The 21970-nt window shown below is 39.8% G+C and overlaps 1 protein-coding gene across 5 annotated transcripts in view; it reads right to left on the bottom strand.

The window, feature by feature from the left end:
• garnl3 (GTPase activating Rap/RanGAP domain like 3) overlaps positions 1–21970 on the bottom strand; it is an 89107-nt gene that overhangs the window by 53079 nt on the left and 14058 nt on the right. For 4 of the 5 annotated variants that reach the window (XM_064309511.1, XM_064309510.1, XM_064309506.1 and 1 more), the window contains exon 2: positions 11655–11724. In XM_064309511.1, the coding sequence (XP_064165581.1) occupies positions 11655–11724 (70 nt within the window). Of the gene's footprint in view, positions 1–11654; positions 11725–18125; positions 18513–21970 lie in introns of those variants that run through there. The other variant, XM_064309509.1, reaches the window with a different exon arrangement.

The raw sequence follows: 21970 nt of genomic DNA, 5'->3' as shown, positions 1-21970 counted from the left end.
TACTGGATTCCATCGTCCTGAGATGTAGAGTATACCCACGTCAGTCAGAAGGACCCTTAGCATTCCTGGCACATGCTTCAAAGCCCACAGTGAGCCACTAAGAGGCTTCCAGCACTAGAGCAATATTAAGACTTCACCAGCCACCTCTATGTTTGTCACATCTTTTTTTTCTTCTTCTGAGGTGTAAAAACACTTCAAGTGATGTAGAATAAGGGTATGTGAGAGACACACACGGGTAATGTTTTAAGCAATTTGCTGAAAGTGCTGTTGATCTATATGCCTGTGCAGAATATTTGAGGATGGAAGGTTCTGTTGCATATCTGTATTATTTCTATTAGAACAAACCACTGAGGATTTCATGTGTGTCATGTTTGTAAGCATGGCAATGCAGTCTAATGTTACTGGCTCTTTGGCCTTCTGCTTGGCGTTAGCCTTGGCACTGGATGTTCGGTGTTCATTTGGTGACCAAAAGAATTAAAAAATTAAACCTACTTCCTGGCCCACTGCTTGACCTTCATTGATGTAGTTGAATTGGAGGTTAACAATGCTGAAATAGAATATACAAACTATTTCCCACCATAGAAATTCAGGACAAGCTATCACCCTATGAATCTGTCTGGGTTGTCTTGGAAAAGAAAAGACTCACTCACTCACTCACTTGATGCTCCAAAAAACGAATAATAGTATTTATTTAGCCATGAGTTTCGAGCACATCGGTCTTTTAGAATACTGGTCACTATTGGAACGGGACCTGGCATCATGCATGCAGGAGGATGCGAGGTATCACTGAGAGGGTTGGGCTGGCTGATGAAACCAGCAGTCTGCCTAATTCCCTCTGTTCACTAACATCTTAATGCACTGTGTGCCGATGGGCTCTGTGCGAGACTGCTGGAGGTGGGGATTGGGGGGAGGAAAGTGCCGTTCATCATCTTCATTAATGCAGTCCTGCTGGGGGGGCGGAAGATAAAAACGGACAGGGAAACCACACCAGAGCTACTGCAGCGCAATCGAATCCCTTAGTTTCAGTGGCCACGAGCGAAAGAAACGGGCATCGGTCAGGGAGAACGTGTGCTGCTGCACATGAGTGATGGAGCTCTCTTCTGCAGCATAAGCTACGCTCACTGCCTCTCATATCCCTCCGTAACCACAAAACAGGCATATGAATTTCTTGCAGGTATAAGACCTAAATGAGATGCCCCCAAAGGGCTCACACATTATATACAGTGTGCTCAGATCCCTTGCGTATGAATCTGAGTGTTTGATGATGAATGAGATGTGACTAGATGCACAGTACTTTCTTTCTTATCCTGCAACATTAACTCTCAAACGGCAGAATAACCAAAGGGAAGCAAATTCAGTGTGCCACCTCTTAAGAAATGCAATGTGTGTGTGTGTATGTGTGTGTGGCTTTGCCTATCAGTGTGTGTATATGTGTGTGTGTGTGTGTGTGTGTGTGTAATTTTAATGTATTTATGTATGCTTGTGTGTGCCTATGGGAATCTGCAAGTGTTTTTTTTTTGTTATGCGCATATTTCTTTGTCACAATAATTTATGGGTTTCAGTATAGATGGACCAATGGTAGACACACACCACAAAATGCAGTGGGCTATCAGTTTATACATTCAACAGCTTAAAAAAAACCAATCATCATGATTATTGTCAAATACACTCTCACAAACAGTTATTTTGAAATGATGCACCAATAAATAGTGAAGCATCATAAAACGACAGGATTTCCACTGGCTTCTTTTCTCATAAACATCATAAACAGCTGAGTTCTGAGGAGCACTTGACACACCTAATGTCTCTGTTGTTCTACCATGGTGCACATTAGAGATGCAATGGGTGTGGAGCTTCGGCAAGGACCCACACCCCTCTGCTTTTACAAATAGGCAATAAAGCAAGCTGGATGAATCCATGAGGCTCGATACTCCGGGGCGAAGCAGAAGAAATTCATTTACTCCTCCTCTGCGGCAATACCCTCTGGAGGTATGCCTCCTCTTTCACCTCTATAAACGTTTCCATTGTGCCAATAAGAGCAAGGCCAGTTGGCCATCTTCAGAGGGATGACTCAGTATGAATTCTTCAAAAGGGTATTTTAAAATGTGCTGAGGACCCACACTGCTTCTTCTGAAAGCGTCCTTGGTTCCCAGCCTTAAATGTAGACATGCTACTGGTGTAGACTTAGTTACGCATTGCAAACATTGAGAGTACTGGTGGATTTTATGGCCACTGTCATTTTTACCACTTTCACATGGAAACAACCCGATTTTATCCTACAATAAGGTTAGATTAAATTATTTTCTGATGGTTTAATTAAGTTCAGGGGTAACTGAATATTTAATGTTGCGATGATTTACATAGGGAGGATATTTCACTTGTGATACTCCCCCCCACAAAAATATATTTCTGGTTATGGACCTGCATCTCCTTCAATACATCTCATCTCCATTCCCATTTAACTAGTGAGGCCACTGTGGTGAATTAGGCTTCTTTTTAACATCCTTTTGTTATATTGTCTGCATTTCTTCCTACTTCTTCGCTGGTCGTGTGATTCCAGATTTAGAAACCATTTACAAGATACAGGTCATCCATCTGTCTCAGACACCTCAATTGTTCAAAGTTTGGAGGATGTCAAAGTGCATTATAGCTAACAACACCTCTGTAAATTCTCCCCTTGTTATAATACAATCACTGAGTAATACCACAGCAAACTATTTCCCATAATTTGAATTTAAAATTCAGGGAAGAATATTCAGCTGGATATCATTTTTTATATATTTATAATAATAAATCCTCATCTAAACTGGCAGTGGAAGGGACAGGCACAATAACAGCAAGAAGCACACACTCCTGTGTGGAAGAATGTGTCAGCCCAGCCACACCTAATATTTAGAAGTGAAGACTGTCACAGTAAAACATTTCTCCAACGCAAATGAGCTTTCGGTTTTATAAGATGGTCTGTGATTTCCCTGAGGCCCTATGTGAAAGACCACACTGGATAGAGAAAGAATGAATCAATGCTATTGTCACTGCGGCTAGGTAATTGATCTCATCAGAGCACTGAAAAGGTAGAGCACCTGCTTATGCGGGCTCACGTGTCTCCAAATACAGGGAGCTCAGGGAGAGAGCTTCTCCTCATTACCATGCTGTTTTATAACACCACATGGAAAATAGTTCCCAAGCAGACATTATGTGCTATGCAGGTATCTGAAAGCTTCAGTCATTAGCAACTGTGTACATGCTGAGAGACACAGCCAGAACATTTGGTACAGCTTCTGAGAAATTGCCTAAAAAGAAAATAAGAAATAAGATAAACACACACACACAGACATACAGTGTATATATATATAGAAATGTATCTATACCTTCAGTATTTAAATGTAAATGTTATATTATTCAGTACATTCTGTGCAGTTTCTGTACTCTGATGATTTAAAAAATAAAAGTATATATAGACCTATACATTATATATTATGTGTAAATATTTTATATGAGACTTTGCATCAGTTCAAAGCTTAAACATTCCACACTGAATGTCACTGGATAAAAATACTAGTTACTGTAACCTTTAGAGAGTGACTCATGTTTGAGTGAAATGAAAAACTGATTACGTTATCTCACTCATTCTCAAACGAGAGGAATTCCACTTTTAAAACTTCACAGTGAAGGAAGGCACTTTACCATTTAATGCATATTGTACATTATAGTGTCCCTAAAGTACCATTCCAGTTATGTTTAGAGAAACACCTAAGGTATTTGCAATTTCGGCAGCGATCACTTCCTTTATTTGGGTATGTGTGCCCACTTCAACTGCCAAAGGTCACATAGTTTGGCCTCACGAGGGCACTAAAGACAATTCTGGCAAATTCAAAAAAAATTGATGCACTTTTCCAAAATGTTCAAGGTGCCAAAGCATGACTTGACTGGGGAGTGTAAATCCAGGCAATATAACAATATAACAGCTATCCAAAGTATAATGGGCATAAAGCACTTTTTGAGGAATGAATTACATCATTGAATATACAGTATAGAGTGTGCTACTCATGCACACTCCCATATTTATTTTTTTATGGGTAGGACTTTTGTCTTTTAAAAATGTGAAAAGATGCAAATTTGTGGGGGAAAAAAATAATTTTATCTCTGGTATCTTTTGTTGGTATTATCCCGAGACAAGTAAATTGTCAAAAGTAAAAGTCAAAATCATAGATATATGACAAATAATTAGACGTGCTGTTTTTGTGGATAGTAGAAACAGTCACTGAGTTATGGAAGAAAAGAAATGATGGAAATTCTGGCAGGGGTCCTCCTCAGAGGTCACAACCTGAGAATCAGACCACCTTCAAGGGTTAGAACATCCTTCTCCTATCTACAGTTTTCCTTCAGGACAAGATGCAAGCGCTAAACAGAGCAAACAATGAACTTCTCCTGCAATATATATAATTTTTCCACAGACAAAAATATTGGTGGTGTTGATGATAATGTAGATGGTGATCATGATTTTGAGATAATGACTATCAATCACTTCTGAATGTGGTGCCAGTCTGACAGACTAAGCTGGCTTGATTCTGCTCCCTTAAAACAGAAAGCCAGGCTGCTTTGGCCAGATTCTTGATTTTGGGGCTCCTTCCATAGGCAAGCGCCTGACGAAGCAGTGCAGAGTAAATATTGTTGGTGAGATATTTTCAGTTTGGCTGGTTCTGATGAGGGAGATTTGACCTTTCATGGGCTGGCACATGCTTATCAGAGATAGGCCAATTCCTGTGTTCAGAGTTCATATTCACATAAAAAAGAGGTATTACTTTTGGCCAAACAGGAATTCAGTTCTAGGACCAGCTCAGTGGGACCCCCACTCAGAGACCCTCTGAGCTCACAGAGCATAGAGAGAGAGCTCCAACTGCTTTCAGTTATTTTCTGGCTTATTGTTTTGCTGCAAAACCATTTGTTACAAACATAACTGGCACCATGTCCATGTTCATAACTGAGGACATGACCATACCTTAGCTGCCTTTCCTGCCGCACACTGATGATTACTGGGCTTTCAATTCAAATTAGAATGCAGTGGTTTTGCAGTGCCAATTCTGGCAAGGTTGTGTAACTAAAATTTCCAGATAACTTACATGCCCATGTTCCTGCAATAAATCTAAATTAAAGTCGGTCTGGAGGGACCCAGAAGATGTATATCAGTTCATTATGGACAAGAAACAAATACTTCATATTGAATGCTGTGTCTAAACATTAGGCTTTCATAATGAAGATTTACTTATGATTCCCAAGTTAACTCATCCACAAAATGAGACTTTTGTAACAACGTCCTCTAACATACATGTATACACATGGGAAAAGAAAAACCATGCTGTAGAATTGAGCCTTGCAAATTAAATGTGCAAAGCAAGTTCATTCACGAAACTCTTGCTGCAGCAAACCATTGGTTGGCCTCAGCAACTACATGTTCTTATACTCAACCAATCACATACATGCCAAATTTTCTCACACTCAACCAATCGCATACACACATCACTAATGGAGCGAGTTTTTAAACCAACAGTCAGACCTCTCCAGTGCTTTTCACACTGAGTTAGCAGCAACACATTTGTTTTATGTGACATTAGAAAAAGCTTTATCAAAACCTGACTCAAAATAATGTATGACTTCAGTATAACATGATGTTTCATTTTAATGCTGCTGCTTGCTCTTCTCTGGTCAATCCAACAAAAGGGAAGCATTAACTTTTATCATCAAACTGGAATAAAAATAAAAATTGGTGTTTATTTAGATCTGTGAGACCAGAAAGGAATGAACCAGTGTGAGTCAGCTAGGAACCGTACAGTACTTCAGTATATGTATGTTTGTCAGTTTCTGCTTTATGTTTGTCATGTTCTCAACTTAAATGCTATTTATATTTGTGTATGCTTCTAATATGTGTGAAACAAGCACACACAGGGACTTGTGTGGTTAAGAACACAGATTCTGCTCAAATAAGGTTGACAAGCAGGCCAGAGCAGTGTCACACGCCAGTGTGACACCCCTGGGAGGGAGATGAGGCAATTGTTGTCGCATGGAGAGAGAGAGAGCACATCCACACCACCACAAAATTAAATAAACTAAACACCTTCACCCTCACAGGTTCCAGGCAAAAACGATAAACAAAACGACAAACTAAAATAATAAAGACAAAAGAAAATAAAACCCAGCAACAGCTATTCAACTCGTCGCTGGGATCCGCTGGCCAACTTTTCAGTTACCAGTATCTTTCTTTTCGTCTTCTGTGCTCGTACAAATAAAAACTTAAAAACAAATGCTCTCTTGGTCTTGGCCCCGAACAGTGGAGGAAAACACCCCTTTAAGCACCTGGGCTGATTAATTAATGCAACCCAGGTGTGTGTGCTCTCCACCAGCCGGTGCTGCCGAGACCGATCTGGTTCACTGCCGGACCGAATGCCACAAACATATATTTCAGTACGTGGAATTTACAGTCAGTGTAAATTCACCAGCCTTTACCACATATTTAGCATGTTGTTTTAATTACTTCATGTAGTGTGGTTTTAAGCAAGTAATATAAAGCTAGTTTCCACTGGCATGTGTTGGACCTAAAAAAAATCATTGCATTTTAATCCATGATAATTTAAGTGAACATAAAATCACACTGGAAAGTCCACTCATAATGATATGCCATCCAACCATATTTTCATTTGTTTCAAATAACATATCAAACAGCCAGAATCCGAAGCAACGGAAATTGTTCATTTTCAGGCTAAATTCCCAGCGGTGTCCTCCAAACACAAATATGCTAATAAATACACTGTTCATGATTTCATTGTCTGGTGGACCAATGGCAACAGCAGGTAGACAAGTGCTGTTCCAGTGACTAGATGCTCCAATTTTGACAGGAAGTGCTGCTTCACACAGTCGTTTGAATATGAAGAATTGAAAAAACTGATTTCTAGTAGTTTAAATTATATATATATTCACACCTCTCTAAGGTACACCTTATCTGTATTTTCCTAAGTTTTTCCCAGAAAAGATCAAAATACTTTCAGCACCAAGGCTGATGATGTGATCTTTTAACCAGAAAATACGACTGCAATTAACTTGTATTATCTAATCTTGGTAACCTATATTGGACAAATTAACCTTTTTATCCAATGTTCTTCAGTTTAAATTCACTCTCTTCCTGCTACCTGATTATAATACAACATACATTCTGCTACAGTGCTGCATAGGCCAGAAGGGGCCCCTGCCCTGTAGGCCTGTGGCAAACAGTGGGAAATGGGAAAAAGACTGCTGTGAATTTGTATTCATAAGTCTATCTACAGTATGCCCACTATATATAAAGTAGCCCTGGATGGAAGGCACACAGCGACACCTATTAAACATCAGCAATGCAACCCATAGCACATTGGCTGGAAACACCTTCTCCACTGAGCACGGGATGCAGAAACCGATTAGCCTTGCTAACGGCGTGTTGAGTGGGGCTTCGGCACAAGGTCCAAACCGGTTTCTGGCACAGGTCACATGGACCAAGTCCAGCGGTAGTCCAACAGTGTGCATGATGCTGCAAAAACATGCAGGGTTCCTCCAGCAGGAACAAGACCTTGAGGCACCCTCTGAATCAAAATGGGTCCTCTACTAGTGAACGCTTTCATAAGTTGTCATGCAGACTTTCAATATAGAGAACACAGGGAATTACTGACTCTGCAATGAAAAAATTAACAAATATGTCCAAATGTTTAAAAAAAAAAAATTTTTTATTGGTGACAGTTTACTTCACTCACTAAATGTATTGTAATTCCTAGAGGAAAATCATTTAATGGCAGTGCAACAACAACAATGTAAGTGTAGTTCAATCAAAAGTGATAAAATAATACTGATGATAAAATAATACCAATGTAAATTGCGTGAAATTTGTTTTAGAAGTTATACCTAAGTGAACTCATGAATACATTACTCATGAATGCATTTTTGACACAAGACTCCCTTTGGATGTAGCTGCAATATAACAGACTGAGGCCCAGATACATTCCCTCCTTAATCTGCTGCTGCACCCACTGGAAATACTATTAACCTCAATGAAGTCATCCTCAGGCAACTTCCTGAAGTGCGCTCAAACTGGGTTAAAACCAGGCTTTGAATGAGCACAATATAAAGGACTATTTTAGCAGGAAAAGAACTGATGAATAGAATCGGATGGCATAATGCAGTCATCTTCAAAGCCAGTCTGATATTTCACATTCTAACCAGCTTTGTAAATCAACAAGTAGTATAATGTTCCTGTTACTGCAGGATAGCGTGAGTAACCCAATGCCCTCGGCTCCTCTCCAAGCCTGTTTGTGATATTCAGACAATGCACAAGGTTAGGTTTCTGTTTCTGACGGCTTTGGCATTCTTACACACAATCTCACCAATAAATACACAATAAACAACTTAAGGTCATGGAGTCTTCATTCATTTTTGGTTCCAAAAATCCAATTAAAAAGTCCAAATTAAAAACATTCTCCCTAATTCTTACAAAAAGCTCTGTTTTGGTTGGGTTTACAGGGAGATGCGACATATTAAGTGCACCATGGAGACAGAAAACTGCCCTCGGTGGTCTCTCAGTAATGAGTCACCACTCACCCAGCCTCTGTCCCTATAGCATACTGCACATCGTCCACAGTGACCTAACACTTTCACTACAATGCATTCTGTTGTTCTGTTATGAGCCTGACGGCCAAATCAGGACCCTGTAGCTCCCATCAGCCAGTGGTTCTAAGTATTGATTTTTATTCCCTGTGTGTATTCTGTGGATTAAATTTCCTCCTTTGGCTTTTTTCCATATAATGAGGGCCCTGTTGGCCTTTGTACAGCTGGGCCTCTTGAGAAACAAAGTCAGTATCAGTGTCGTGAATGGGGTTGTCTGATTGGTGATGCTGCCATTGGGTGCTGGATGGGCTTTTGGATGAGGTTCGGCCTTGTTCTCTATACAGTCCCTGGACTCGTACGAGGAGCATGAGAAATAGACAGAGCAGAGTACTACCTTTAGAGTTGCAACAGCAGATATAAATGCATAGATTCCCATTCCTTTTACTGCATTTTTGCAATACAAATATCCACTGCAGGGCCTGTGCTAAAACTCAGTGGGGCCATAGTAGCACAAAAAAGAATAACATTAAATTTTCATTCACTGCATACATTTAAAATAGTTGTTTCTTAGTCCCAAGGGACCACTTCTGTAAATACCCTGATTAATTCACATTTCTTTAAGCTGTGAAAACGTGCACATGACAATAAAGTTGCTGGTAATGTACTAACCAGTACGCCAGTCAACAGTATGTGCAACCTCTTCTAATGACTTAGATGACTTCTATTCTCTTTCTCTCTGTTATATATCCCAACCATGATGACTTAAGGTGCTTTAAAAAATGTATTTGGAAGTAGATATTCCAAGCTAGCATAACTCATTCCAAACATTCATATATATTTTGGCAGGAGTGTTTAGTGGGAGTTTTATAATTACTAATCACATCAGATTTCCAAGACTCGGTACTTGATAATGCAACATCTCACATGCTCTTTGGCTTTCATAGAAGCATTGCTATAAGAAAAACAGAAAGTTCCAAAATTATTTGGCATTTCTTACTCTGTGAACAGACCCAGGGAAACTTAAAAGTCAGTTCACTAAAAGCGAAAATAGACCAAAATGTTATTTTATCCACTGTTTTGAATTGATCCCTGGATGTTCAAATCCTGCCTTGAATGTGTTCATGAAAGCTTAAGTCCTCTTCAGCACCCAGAGGAAAAATGGCTTGTTTCATGTATACAGGCAAACATGTCCTACTTCTGCAGCCAGATTGGTGGCTTTACTCCCTTAGTAACCCATCTGGTGGTCAGGAGCAATCAAGTCTGAAGACATTCATTTTCTGTTTGTCTACAGAGCATCTTTTGTTGTTTTTAAATGACTCATCTACACAATAAGCAGCCAGCCCATTTCATGTGGTAAATCAGCTTTTCTCTAATACTATGTACACAAACATTCACAATCGCAGGCTGCTTGTTGATTCTAAAAGTGAGTTTTATACTTTGAATGTTTGAAAGAAGAGAAATTCACCTTGGGTATGGCTGTATTTCAGAACAGATTAAAATGCAAAATTTTAGAGCATGCAAAAGTTTGCAACAAATTTGATACCAGTTAAAATATACAACGCAGCATTTCATGGCAATGCAAGCACAGTAAATCATTTTCAAGGGAAATAATTCTTTATTTCTTTGTGGATAGTTGGCCTGCACACCTACTATTTAAAACAAAAAGTCACCTCTTGCACTTCTTTGGTGCTGACAGCTGAATAACAATCCATCTTTGGAAAATCCACGTCGAGCAAGGTAGAAATGCTGTTCCTAGACAAGCCTCGCTGTTGATTTTGGAGGATATTTCAGAATTACACAAAGACAGTTCTGGAAAGGATTTTTTGAGATGTAGCTCTCTGTTCTGCTGCTAATATTTAAATAGGACAAACTGTGCAGTAATAAAGTCAGAGGTGCAAATGTCAGTAGATTTCAGCGATCTTTTGGTTGCCACTCCGCCTAAAATAGAAAGTTTTAACAGTGATTTTAAACTGTTAAACAAGACCAGGTCATAAACCTAGTATATGGCTGGACCGGCCGACCAATGGTGTAACTTCATAACTCGGCCGACCAATGGTGTAACTTCATCACTCAGTCACTCATTCACTCAGTCACAGACATTCGCGTTTGTAGGGCTGGCCCCGCTGTTGCGGTCCAGCCAAAAATAGCACAACACGGTCTCACAATAGATATCTTTCATTTTGGTAGAGGAAACCTAAGGAAACCTGAGTTGTTCATAGAGTCCACTGGTGCCACGTGCGCCGTATTGTTTTTGTGTCTGTTACAACCGATATGACTTGTGTGGTTTACTACTCGACCTTAATCCGATAGTCACCAGTTTGCAACCCCCGAACAAAGCCGCAGTCTGTCCAAACTGGGAGGTGAGAGTGAAGTGTGGTTTATGGGACTTCCTGTTTCCAAGCCTCTTTTGCACTTTATCAGGGCAGGCAATGCCAATTCAGAGGGCAACACCAGGAACAGACTAATAATAAACCCAGGAGGCCAACCATATAAATTTGCACACTACAAACAAATAAATATATAAAAATAACAGCACAACCGTACCGCGGCCATCAGTTCGTTCAAAGCCTCCTCCTCCCTAACTGAGAGTATGATGTGTTTATGCGCTGCATCACAGCCTAGACAAGAATTTAATTGCTTTTTACCTTCTGGACCCACTCACAGCACAGCGGAGTTTTAATGAAAACCCTTATATGCAGTGAATCCAAACAGTGTGTCTCAATAGATCTAATATTGACATGGTTTTCCTTTATGCTGCACAAAAATGGTAAACAGACCACTTCTCTTCCTTTGGTGCACTTGCAGAAAAAAAAATCTAGCGAAAACAACTAAAGAATGGCATTAAGTTCTTGTCATCCCTCATCCACCTGACATTTAATATCTCATGCGTGCGATGTCTGGGTCTGCCACATTACGACAGAAAGAAAAAACGGCCACGCCCGGTGACCTATTCCCCCTGTCGTATTTCTAGCTCCTTCTGATCATCCTCCCCCACACCCAGCCAGATTCCCCAGACAAAAAAGGAGACTCACCAGTTCTACGGACCCATAGTGTTTCCGGCTGAATTCCCCACGCCTGCAGCCCAAGTCTTCAGAGGCAGAGCTGCAACAGAAACGCATCATTAGTGCAGCTCATCTCTGGGGCTGGAGGCCCAGACAGGGGAGCGGCAAGCGGAGGAACAGCCGCTCGCGATCGCAGCCTGTCCCTCCTAACTCCCCCCCCTCCCCCCTTACACCCCCCTCCCCCATCTCCCCTCCAATCGCACATCCTCCTTCCGGCAGCACGGTGCGCCGGGCCGCGCCCTGTTCCAACAGCCCTGGATGTCCGCCGAGGGCAGCCTGCCACGTTGGACGATGGAGGCCGTGATTGAATTAAATATGAAGTCATCGTGTGATGGATGTAGTCTGCCTGCTGCAACTGCCTCTGTAATTGTGTTTGAGCTCCTACACTGAGACAACCTGGAGGAGAACAGGGAGCTTAGCTCTGGCCTGTCTCTGCAGGCCAGCTTACCTTCCTATTAACCCTCTTTGGGATAAAATCACCCCTCCCACAACCTCACTGACTACTCGTTTAATAGGTTGTCACCTTTTTCTGTCCCTGATCATGTGTATTAGAATCCCAGTGTCACAAAAATTTCAGACAGCAACGGAAACCAGGGCTTACAAGTTTCTAGCCTGGGGTACCCCTGTTTTGGGGGTGACACCCATATTCAGTAACATTTATACAAAAACATCTCTGACTGACAGGCGTGACCTCTTCCTGGAGGGCTGGGTGGAGCCTAGTCTCAATTTAAAATCAGTCTATTTCACTTTTGGCAGGTTAACAGTAATAATGCACAGTCCGTCAAACTGAATAGTTAGTCGGGCACTTTCCCCACTGATATTACTTGAAAAATTAAGCCTAGCTGTCTTTTTTGTCTGTTTTCTTTATCCCTGTCACACCCTTTCCCCCAATAAGTAACATTTTTGTATACCTACAAAGAAACAAATACATTTTTTTTTTTTAAATAGAAAAATTATTTGGCAGGCATTCATGTCAACTGAAGAAGATAAGCTTCTTATAGTGAGGTTTTAACTTTACATGTGCAACAGATATCGCACAAAAACCTCGGAAACTGCAATACGGTTATTATACAGAAAACTACAAAGGAAGTGTTATCAATTTGACACAAATCTTTGAGATTGCAATAGAAAGTGCTGCTCTGTATCGGTCATTCTCTTTTGTTACAAGGAATAAGCTTCAGGGTGCCTGTGTTGGTATCTTTTCTAATCAATACATATGGATAAGGGCCATGTTTTACAATTTAATCATCAGACACAATCCATTATGCCGTATAGCAGTTCACCAGATGCACTGCAAAACATGGGAGTTACTTTCACAGTACAGTCTCCCTTGTCATCTAACAAAACAAACTATTATGCATCACACTGCATATAACCAGGAGTTTATGTTTATGTAACCATAAAGACGGTAGGCTATCATTAATGTTTCATTACGGTTCATGGCTGCATTGAAGAATTGACACCCTGGTCCTGTTTTCTTTTTTCTGCCAGTGCTCTCTCTCTCTCTCACACACACACTCCTCTCTCTCTCTCTCTCTCTCTCTCTTTGTACTGTATGCATATGTGTATGCGTGTGTCTGGAGATGGCAGTTTAGTTTGTCTGCTCCAGCTGCAGTTTCCTGCCACAGTGTTTTTATCCTGGTTCCTCTCAGTGGCAGTCAGAGATCCCACACAAGCACAATCCTCTGTCGCTTGCTAGCCTGCACCTCCTGCCTGCTCACTGACTAGTACACCCCCATTCCAATGAGAAGTAGTTTCTCTACACCCCTCCATCCTCGCACACACAAGCACACAAGTACAAAAATGGGGGGTGCAAGCACAGCTACGGAGGCATAACCTCCACTTCCAGGAACTAATCTAATTTTCCTGTCCCTCACCTCTCCTCTTGAAGAGTAAGTAGCAAAAGCTTAAGCACATCCAACCACAGTTGATAAAGAAATCAACAGCTCCCCATTGTCCTTCACTGAGGTTCTAGGTTAATTAAAAAAGAGAAAAAATACACAGTGAAGCTTATGATGTCTACAGAGGCAAATGAATGCTGCTGTATTTACAAATCTCTACTAAAGACAGTGTTTATTTGTAACATAAACAGCACAGCCACATACGGACATTTCTCAGCAGGTGATCCAATTATTCAGGAAATATTCAGTGAATTATTTAAATCACATGAAATTCACTCTCAACTAAATATATAAAAATTCCCATATTTGTCCTGTCTGATAAATATTCACTGCACGACCATGTTGGTGAGGTTGATTCTTTACGGTTCTTCTCAGTGTGTTAATATCTGTCATAGATTTCTGTCATTATTTGGACCACAGAAAGGCAGCATTTCATGTCATTCATTTTCAGTCTTGTTTGACCTAGAGGACCGTAATGGATCGTTCAACCACGCACTTGAATGCATGTGACATTTGCTGTCCTCCAGACTTGAACCTTGGTAGCATTGTTGGAGATTCACGAACAGGAGTTGTTATTTTGTGCACTTGTTATTGGGTTAACCTGAGGAAAGTATTGGGGACATCTCCCTCACTGAAAATCCCTGTGCAATATTAGCTCAAGAAATCAAAGAAAACTTTGAAAGCAAAACAAAGGTCTGATTCTGACTTTTGACTCTGACTTTAAAAGCTGTGGACTCATTGATTATCAGAATTATGTTATAAAAACTCCATGAAACAACCACAAGAAAGGTCATATCCATGTGATAACCAAGCGGTAAGTTGAAGTAGCTTGACCTCCCTGTACAGAGGATTGATGAGTGTCTGGTAATTGTCCATGTAAAACTAGTTTTTACTGGTCTTTTTTCTTTAAGAATAAATCTGTGTAAATTAAATTTTAGGCTGTCTAAACTTGATCTGCACAGCACAATATTGTGGAGCATACAGACATAGTGCTATGTATACTCTTGTATTACAGCCAATTATAGATGAGAACATGCCTATTGTCTTCCACCGTAGAAGAAGACTGATGATATAGAATAATGTCCTGGAAATCCTCCAAAGGTCTACACACAGGCAGATTGCAATATTATGCTGTAGACTATTACCCCACAGTTTTTAAGTCAAAGGTCTGCATGACTCGCTAATGAGGCTAATTAGAGTGATGGCTGATAAAATCTGCAAGCATGCCTCCAGTGGTGAAAGTCAGAAATCGCATTTCATGTGACAAATGCAGAAGCCTGTAAATGTATTAACCTGTAAATTATTATACAGTGAGCTCGGTAATGTTTGGGAGAAAGATAATTTTCAGTATCTTGCCTTTATTCTAGGATTTTGATAGCTATTGGAGTCTGTTATTAGCATTTGTCAACATGAGGACCAGAGTTGTGACAGTGAAAGTTGAAGAAACTATTATCATTCTGAGAAACAAGAAAAACAGTCAGAGACATAGGCCAAAACTTATGAAAATCAACTGTTTGGAACATCATTAAGAAGAAAGACAGCACTACTGAGATCAGGGGTGAATCACAAAGGGCCTGGGAGGCCACGGAAGAACTCTACAGTTGATGACCGAAGAATCCTCACTATAATGTAGAAAAATCCCCCAGATCAGAAACACTCTTCAGGGGGCAAGCGTGGACGGACAGAATGGAGAGGCTACACTGCAAGATTCAAATCGCTAGTTTGCTGCAAAAACAGGATGGCCAGGTTACAGTTTGACAAGAACCACCTAAAAGAGCCAGGAAAAGAGAGTTCAGGAAAAGAGTCTTGTGAATAGATGAGACCAAGATTCACCTGTGTCACAGTGATAACGAGAGCAAAGTGTAGGGGCCAAAAGGAACTGCCGAAGATCCAAAGAACCCATCATCTGTGAAACATGGTGGTGGTGTTATAGTTTAGGCATGTATGGCTGTCACAGACACTGGCTCACATGTCTTCACTGATGATGTAATTGCTGATAGCAGCAGCAGAATGAATTTGGAAGTGTACAGAAGCATCTCATCTGCTCAGGTTCAAGCAAATGGCTCCAAATTCATTGGACGGGCCATCATCCTACAGAAAGGCAGTGATCCCAAACATGCTGCTAAAGCAACAACAGAGTTTTTCAAAGCCAAATACTGCATTCTTGACTGGCTAAGTCATTCACCCAATCTGAATCCAACTGAACATACGTTTCATACGCTGAATAGAACACGTAAGGCAACTAGTCCCTGAAACAAGCATCATGCAAATGATATGTGACAAAGTACTAAACATGACTGCTTTCATTTACATAACATAATGGTATGGCACCCTGAAATGAGTGGCTATGTATATGAAGTGCTGTAGTTTCTACATGGTGAAATCAAAGTGCATAAAAATACCTAAAACAAAAGCTGAGAATGAGCACTTTAACCACATGTGAATTGTTTGGTTACAAATCTAAAATTGTGGAGTACAGAGACAAATAAAGAAATATGTCTTTGTACCAAACATTATGGAGCTCACTGTTTTCAGTAGGGCTCCTACTGAAAATATTTACAGCAAATATATTAAGTAATATATTAATGTGGTCAAAAAGCATATGTGAATACCAAGGGCTGTTGATTTAACACTGGCAGACACCAACTGATCCTAAACAAAAATAGATCTGCAGTTATCACACCATTTTATTACAATCACTTGGTAGATGCTGTTATCCAGGGTGACATACGGTAGTGGATAACAACGGTGTCACTCTCAGGAAGAAAAGAGCACTGCGATATCTTTCAGTATTTCACAGTCATAGCAACACTATGTCTGCCATTTGCATTAATTTGCCTATATGACATTACATCTCATAACCACTGCAGGTTCTGGTCATCATTTGTCGTTTCTACACCAGAAAATTGCACTTAATACCTGAGTGCAGCTGGCTTCATGATGCTCATAGCTGGAGGTTACTAATGAATAATCCATGCAGATGATGAAAGACAGTGGGAGGAAGAGAAAACTAGGAGTTCAACCACCTTTGGTGGAATGACAAAAAATTCCACATGCTGTTGAAAATGGTAGCAAATCGTGTGCACAAAAAAAGCAATATATTAATATATGTATTCAAAATAGAAATGGCTTAAAACACAAGAGACATTTGCCTTGGTGTTTGCCTGGCCAAACAGCATGCAAAGCAACATGTCTCAATGCCATGTGTGTAAGTTCCATGTATCTGTGTAGAACGTTCTTTCCCTTGGTGCTTAAAGCACTGTTTCTTTCTACGCAACAAAACACAGCCTAGGTGGTTCCCCTGCAACAAGCTCCAATAAATGTAGTTATATTTTATAATGTGTATCTGTTATTTTATTCAGCACAGACACATCTTTGTCAATAAAAATGACGTCAGTATCACAAGTTACACAGTTACAACATGAAGTTATCTAAGTTAGGGAAATATACGTAGCGGAACCACTTAATTCACAATAAACAGGCCTCATATACTTAATATTTGAGAATAGCCTACAAACTCAGAACGGGTTGAGTAAACACTTGCCAAGAACCAATAAACTATTTTATATTTTGTGGGCGCATATAATTTACTATAGTATTGTCTTACATTTGCACAGAAAATGTATTCATATTTTCAGAATTATATTTCACCATTCGTTTGCCTACCAAAATAATGCTGAGACAGGTTTACGACTAATCAGGAGAACAAATAGTGCTCCCCCCCCCCCCCCGCTTACTGTGATGTCTAGTCTTTCGTTGTAAAAGGCTTAAAAAACTATATGGAACCCCATTTAGTGGAACCCAAGTCTATCGTGAATTTAATATTCCCATGAATTATTAATGCATTTTCCGTGTGCATTCACGAAGACCGTCAGAGGAAAACAAATCAATACAATAACGTTCAAGAAATATGAGCAACATTCTGGCGTTAAAATCTGACGATACTGACAATGCATTCAACTTCTTTTTGGATAAGCGCATTCGACATTGTGCCATGTACTGTAGTCGCTGGTACAATTTGGTATCCGATTAAAGGTACGTTGCACCTTTAATTTCATTACTGCTACTGGCTGTCGACTGCATTCTGTCAAAAAGACGCGTGGATTTATTGAAGAATTCTACTGGGACCTGCTGGTCACTCACAATTTCTGAATTTAAAGGAAAATAATTGGAGCAGCATGTTTAAAGACGACTACGTTTGATCGACATACATAGAGATGGAAAACAGTTACATTAATTGGGATAATACAAGTAGCCTGTACTGCAGAAAGCTCACATAATAGCATTACACCACGAAAGCGAAGAGTCAAAACATTTTGGCATATTCAAGTTCAATTCAATTGCACCGTTAGTAAAACATTTTGTTGAAAATACAACAAAACAGTGGTGTGAGAACTGCTGCAATAACATTTTAGTCCAACATAACATACACAAATAGATATACGTACGGGCTTTCAACATAAATCTTTGCCTTCAGTCCGTTTAAATGAAGTTAAATATTAGCCTACCAATAATGAATGGCTAATAAATGTTAAATTACCGTTGGGTGAAAGTCAGCAGTTTAGTGGAAGCCGGATCCGCACTGCTCATATCCCCATGCGTTTTATTTCCAGCAATCGTTGTTTTATTTTCAATGACGAAAAATGACCATCACTGCTTCCGAAGGACTTAATAACAGGTTGCCCAGTATTTTATTACAGTTTATCAATGTTTCCTTCCCGTATACGCTATATGTGAGATACAAAACCGGCAAGCAGCATGTGACAGGGCTACCAAAACACCAAAGGGTTCTGCGGACTCTTGTTCCGGCGTCAACTATACACGGGTCTGTGCCGCTGCTTGCAGTCAGGTAGTTTATTTCATTCTAACCACATTGCAGGCTCATGCGTTTCAACAGTAAGCCCAGCCTCCCAGCACGGCAATATTGCTATGCTGCCGCTAAACATGAACAGCCGCACACACACCAAGTTCCGTTGCGCCCCGCCCGCCCCTCAATTCTCCGCCCAGCGTTTCACCACTCGATGTACCTCGGTGAATTGAATCTAAAATGTCGTTACAATCTAAATGTTTTGTGAATGTGTTATTTTGCGGTTAGCTGAAAACACACCCTGTATAGGCTACTTCAACTGAATATGAACATTTAAGAATTCCACGGTGCTTCCTCTCAATTTCCGCAGTAGGCTATGCACGACAGGGACAGTGGTCGGTGGTTGCACATTATAATTAATAGCGTTATGCAGGCCTGGGAATCTCTGCCGATGGATGCAATGCAGCACAAGTCACTACAGTATGTGATGGTGTTCTTTCCCACCTCACAGTAGTAATCGCGCTGCTTCTGTACTGAGCTTCTAAACAGGATACGGACGTCCTTTTCAAAATGTCAACACCACAGATGATGAACAAGTAGTTAAAACAACTATAAAATGAGGCGAGCATGTTTTTGAGGTTTTCATAACGTTTTCCAACACAATAACAGAACACTTCATTTTTGTTGTTGATATTTCAGTGTTCGCCTTGTTATTATAAAAGTAGATACGATTCAACAGTCCGATAGGGACCAAATGTATTTTATTCGTTTTAAAAGTACTGTCAGAGTTAATTTTACACTGCAATGTTTGCGATCTTGACATGAAGAGCATTTAATTTGTTGTTTAAAAAAAAAAAAAAAAATCATCAGGATTTGTGACCATTGCCACAATATGCATGCACAGTATTTATTACAGAGTAATAATACTGAGCAACGTATGGGTTATTTATGTGAAAAAATCTTGAAAACAAAATACTGAAAACAAATGGTCTGCAAGTCTCCTTAATTAAACAAAATGCATTCATGAGTAAAATATCAAATGAGGCGGAACAACTGAATTCTAGGTAGAAACAGCAAGAGAACATTTCAGCACGTACTGTACCCTGTTAGTAATGTAAGGCTTTGAAACCCCCATAAATGCACCAGAAACTATATTGACTTAAGCTAGTGTGTTAAGGAATTACACCCTGGATATCTGTGTAGATACAGTAGATGGTGGGCAACTGGAAGAGGTTAGTTAATACAGATTGCTTGTAGGCCCAGTTTAGCTAGCTGTAAGAGTATGCCAGCTTGTACAACACGTCTTGTACAACCAATTTTTTTTTAGAATATATTAATTGCAAACTTACTGAACTGTGTGAAGCTTGTTTTCTTTAGGCACCTCTAAAATGGGAAGAAACATATTTTATACAGTCAAACCATAATGGTGACAGTTTTGATCCCATCCAGAACCAGTGGCTAGCTACAGTGGCTTCACACTTGTGCTGGTAAGAACGGATCGATTCAAAGCAATAGTTTTTCTAAGAAAGGCGCTGCAGTGGCTTCAGAGCAATGCTAGTAGTGAAGCCAACGTTGCCAACTTTTAGTTTTGACATAGTGGGGTTTGGGGCTTTTCTCAAGCCCCACAGAGAAAGCGATTTCCATGTGGAGTAACAGATAGAATCACTGTGATCTTCCACACAGGGGGCTTTTATCTTAGAGGGAAGCATGGTGAAGCTCACATCCTGCTTGTAGCGATCCTGCTATGTGTGTCCTATTAAGTTCTACTGAATAAATAATGAAGGTTCATTTAGAACGTAGGCATAATGAATGCACCCGGACAAACAAGCTCCATATAGTTTACACTAAACAAGGTTGAGCTACTCATCAGACTTCATTTTCCTGTGCAAGGTTCAGCACTTACAGATTGCCAAAGCTGTAAATCAGAAAGTATGAAATCTGAAGGGTCAACCATACACATCTTGTGCAGAAGTGGCCCCAAAAACAATGAGGTCATCATTTCTGTAGAGCAACTGCTGTCTGAGCTGCCCATGCCATTGAATAACTTTCTGTCTAGTTATTTCTCTGTGGGTGACCTTCACTGGGTTCTGAAGAGAACTGAGTACAGTACTCAAGTCAGTTGCAGTCAGTGCTGCTTTCCTGCTAAATAATGTATCATCCAAGCCATAGTGCTTGAGTGTGCATGCAGCCTCTATGTGTTTCACTCACCTGAGTGGGTAGAGCAGTCATCATCAAACAAGAACACTGAACCTTGAATCTGAACCTTGTAAAAGCCTATTCGCCCCAATAATCTTTTTTTTTTCTTAAAAAAAAAAAAAAAAAAAAACTGGTGACAAGTAAAATAGGTGGTTTTGTTGATTTCAATATACTTTTATGCATTCCTGAGTCCTACATATCAGGATGGTAGCGATGGCATCAGACTGCGATCTTTAATGCTAAAACATTAAACATCCTCGGAAGCACCAGTACAGAAGGTCCACCCCCATGTAAAATCACTAGTGCTCATTCTTAGTCATACATATAGATCTTTACTAATAAATTACAGCTTTCTCAATTTCATGCTTTCAGGTTTCATTGTCATTTTTCTATTGATTTTACATACACTCACTGTTCAAAGGTGTGCAGTTGTTAAAGTGTTAATCATTCACTATTTCAATATCTAATAGGTATGAATTTACCAAACCTATTCACATTTTTCTAAACATTTATGTTTGATTGTGATAAGAATTTATTTGACCAATTATATTATTTGTCTTTTTATTGTGACTTACTCGGCATAAAGCTTGTAAAGCCTACACAAGTCTTCTACACAATTTATTTTTGTTCAAGTCTTCAGTTGCTGTATGAGGATGCAACATAGCAGTTATAAGCTATAAGACAAGACATACATTGATCAGTGATGAACATCACAACATGGTTTAAATAAATATTTGTTGTAATTTCATTAATATATTTGTCTCAATGGTATATGGAGTGATGCGCTTGGATCATTAGATAAGTTGTGACTCAGTTGAACTAATGCTTTCAGTATGGGCAGCTATATACCTTTTAGTAATTCATCTTCAGGCGGCAAAGGCTTGAGACAAACACATGGCATCTTTTATCAATGTACTTTACATAAGAACAATGTGCATTTTAAAGGAAGTTTTTGAAATTTAAGCTAGGTTTGTGCCAGTAAAATATGTTGGGGTAAATAATTTATTACATTGGCCACATGCCATAGAATTTTCTGTGTGACAAGTGATAGCTACTCATTATACATTATTGTGCAGAACAACAAAGGTACCATCAGGAATTTCATTGTAAATTGCCTAGCCATTATTCTAATACATTAACGTTTCAAAAACACATTTAAACAACTTTTACGAGCCGTTTGGTCATTTTTGTATATGTTAACATCCTTAACCACCATTGAACATGATCAATAATTGGGCTTATTATACAATAATGTTAACTCTGTAATTCACCAGAATTAGATATATAAGAATGTACAGTATAGCAGTAATAAAATGAGAAGAACATGCCATTCAGTCCATCTAAGTTCATAATTTTCCAGCTGTTTAGGGAGTATCCAGCAC

Source organism: Anguilla rostrata, chromosome 14, assembly GCF_018555375.3.
Source record: "Anguilla rostrata isolate EN2019 chromosome 14, ASM1855537v3, whole genome shotgun sequence".
NCBI classification, from domain to species: domain Eukaryota; kingdom Metazoa; phylum Chordata; class Actinopteri; order Anguilliformes; family Anguillidae; genus Anguilla; species Anguilla rostrata.
Note: the sequence above shows the minus strand (reverse complement) of the source record. Positions and strands in the feature narration are given on the sequence as shown.